A 2954-nucleotide genomic window follows, 5' to 3' on the forward strand; every position below is an offset into this window, starting at 1 on the left:
AAGTTGTTAACTTCTTTCACATCATTGATACATTTCGGATCCATTAGAAGATGATCCTTTCTATATCTTAAACTTATAAATAATGAAATGTAAAATGAAAGAATGAGTTTTTTTAAGAATGAAGAAAACGTTTTTTGGAAGGTGATGGGATGAACATGAAATACCAAATAGATCTTTATATAGCAAATATATCCGATTTTGCTATGTTATATTTATTGCAAGTAGGTAAGGCAATGCAATTAAATATGGTAGGTACATTGTTAGGTATTGACTTAGGACCAACAAATAATATAGTCAAAGGTGCACAATGTATCAAATAATACACCATTACTTGATTATAATTCCATAATTCGACATTATTAGATCTTCAATAGAATAAAAAGGAAAACAATAGCAAAGAAAACTAACAATTAGTATTGTTCAACTCTACATGAGTCGTTTCATTACAAATATAATCGAGCAAAACTTTATTACTAATACGACTACAATCCGTATTGTTTCAATCAATATCTTCAAAATAGTCATCATCAACTTTGTAAGCCCTGGGAGGATGGCATTGTAGATCATATATCATCATATTCCAAAAATCAAAATATGGATGATAACCTTCTATTATTGTATTGACATCTTCAACATAAGACCAAACTTCATTGGTTCTATTAATATGAACGTGAACATACTCGACACATCGTGGAAATATAGACGCCCACCACGAAATAGTGTTAAAACCATAGATTCCACATCAAGAAAATTCGAATAGTCAATTTTAGTGGGCCATTTTTCCTTTCGAATATGGGATTTTATGATATTTTGTGGAGGACATGCTATTGGTTTTGAGGCGGAGGAGGAAGTTGGCATGACATTGCAAATTGAAAGCACGAAAATGAGTAGTGTTGATGGATGAAAATTCGGTACTATTTATACTTAAAGGGAGCTCTCTAAAATGTAATTAATTTCGGTATTTTTTTAAAATTTCAATAGTTGATTGGCCGAAATTAAGGTTGATTGACAATTAACATAAATCATCCTTGATTGAAATTTTGATTTCATTACCATATATGAAGCATATAGGAAAAAACGGATATACATAACATTAGAAAAGAAAAAATTTCGGACAATCAATATCATTGGAGATTTTAGAATCCGAACTTGCCTTTTTTATTCCACAATTTAAGCCACATCAATATTTACCTCAAATAACCCCTAATTACCGAAAAGTTTTAAAATTTCGGATGCCACATAGGCAATCCTACGTGGATGCTCTAGAATTTCTCGGTTATTGTGAGCTTGACACGTAGGATTAGGATTTTGCTTTAGATAATGATACTAGTTTCAGGACCCGTGCATAATGCAAGGGTGTATTTATCGCTTTATAACATAATTAAATTAAGTCATATAATGAAGACGAGTCGAATTTTAAAATTTCATGAATTCTACACGTAATTGTGGTAATGAGCACACAGTACAAATTAAAAAAAAAGCGTTATACTCAACTATATGTTTGCAAATACTTCCTTGTAAACTACATTTGTTGTACTTGTACGCACACCGTGTTCTTTATCACAGAGGAGGATCTTGAGACCTTTTTTGCTCGTAACTCTGGACACGGCAACATAAAATTGACCATGGCTGAAAAACAGGTCTTGGGAGATATAGACCTACATGGGACAATGATTGTCCTTGACTTTTATTTATAGTCATAGCAAAACAAACCATTAAAGGAAACTGACGTCTTTGAAATCTGATAGGAAATTTAGTCCAGTCAGACGGGGTGAGTGTCATTCTTGAGATAAATACCTTTTCTCCGACATTACTTCCAGAAATAACAGTTTCTTCAATAACACGATTGCCTAAATGTTTAACGACTAACCTCTTGCCATTACATAACCGGGATGTTTGATCAATATTCTTTAGCAGCATAACTGGCGCACCAATCTTTAATCGTATGCTATGATTCGAGAGACCAGAGCATCTTATCGTATTGAGGAATTCAGTGGAGTATTTTCATGTACTCCGAAGTTACCCTCTTCTTTGCTTATAGCGTCCGAACTCAAATACACTTTCTCTTCTCCGTGAATGGTAGATAGAACATGATCATTGACTATCTCCACTATCTCATTCGTAGGCGCCAAAATTGCTCTTTCATGGAAATATTTAGCTTCCCAAATATGGTCATGTAGGTTTGGATAAGTGCTATCAACAATTGCTGAAATTGGATCGACGCCTGGATCTATAAGAATATCTTTTGCAACCTCAATTACGGCTTCGCCATCATTAGGACCTCCGGCCTTACCGTCTCCTACGCTTAGTATCCACTCTGAAAATTCTCGCAGTTCATCAGCATAAGATGTAGAAGAACCTGATTGAAGTCTCATATTGCGAGTAAGTGTTAGGACCTTACACGAATCCCACAAGTAAGACGAATTAACGATAGCAAACACGATATCTTGCCTCGTTCCCTTTGGTACAACTGGTAATATCTGACGTGGATCACCACCAAAAAAAATAGCTTTACCCCCAAACGGTCGATGCATGTTTCTCCTATCAACTAACCTCATTATGTCCCTCAACTTCTATTAAGTGCTTCGAAACAGTACTTATGCATCATGAGCGCTTCATCCCATATAATAAGTTTTGTCTTGATAAGAAGATTAGCTAAATACGCCAGGACGAATTCTGACACATGTAGAATTCTCAGTTACATTCAAGGGGATACCAAATCCTGAATGCGTCGTTTTTCCCCGTGGAAGGAAGAGAGAAGCAATTCCACTCGAAGCTACAGCAATACAATTTCGCCATCTTCCTTACTGCAGCACATAATGTCTTCCAGACATATGTTTTTCCGGTCCCTCTGTAGCTGTAGAAGAAAAAGACACCTCCTTCTTGACTCGACACAACATCCATTACTCTCGATAAATGATGGATTGCTCATCAGTTAGACCCTTATACAATTT

At 35.3% G+C, this 2954-nt stretch overlaps 1 protein-coding gene across 1 annotated transcript; it reads right to left on the reverse strand.

Annotated features, from left to right (window-relative positions):
- Nucleotides 1-1973: 1973 nt before the first annotated feature.
- Nucleotides 1974-2558, reverse strand: LOC130589509 (uncharacterized). The gene has a single exon (XM_057390775.1). The coding sequence runs from the start codon at nt 2556-2558 to the stop codon at nt 1974-1976; it is 585 nt and encodes a 194-aa protein (XP_057246758.1).
- Between the last annotated feature and the right edge of the window lie 396 nt (nt 2559-2954).

This window comes from Beta vulgaris, chromosome 7 (assembly GCF_026745355.1).
Source record: "Beta vulgaris subsp. vulgaris cultivar EL10 chromosome 7, EL10.2, whole genome shotgun sequence".
In the NCBI taxonomy this organism is placed as follows: domain Eukaryota; kingdom Viridiplantae; phylum Streptophyta; class Magnoliopsida; order Caryophyllales; family Amaranthaceae; genus Beta; species Beta vulgaris.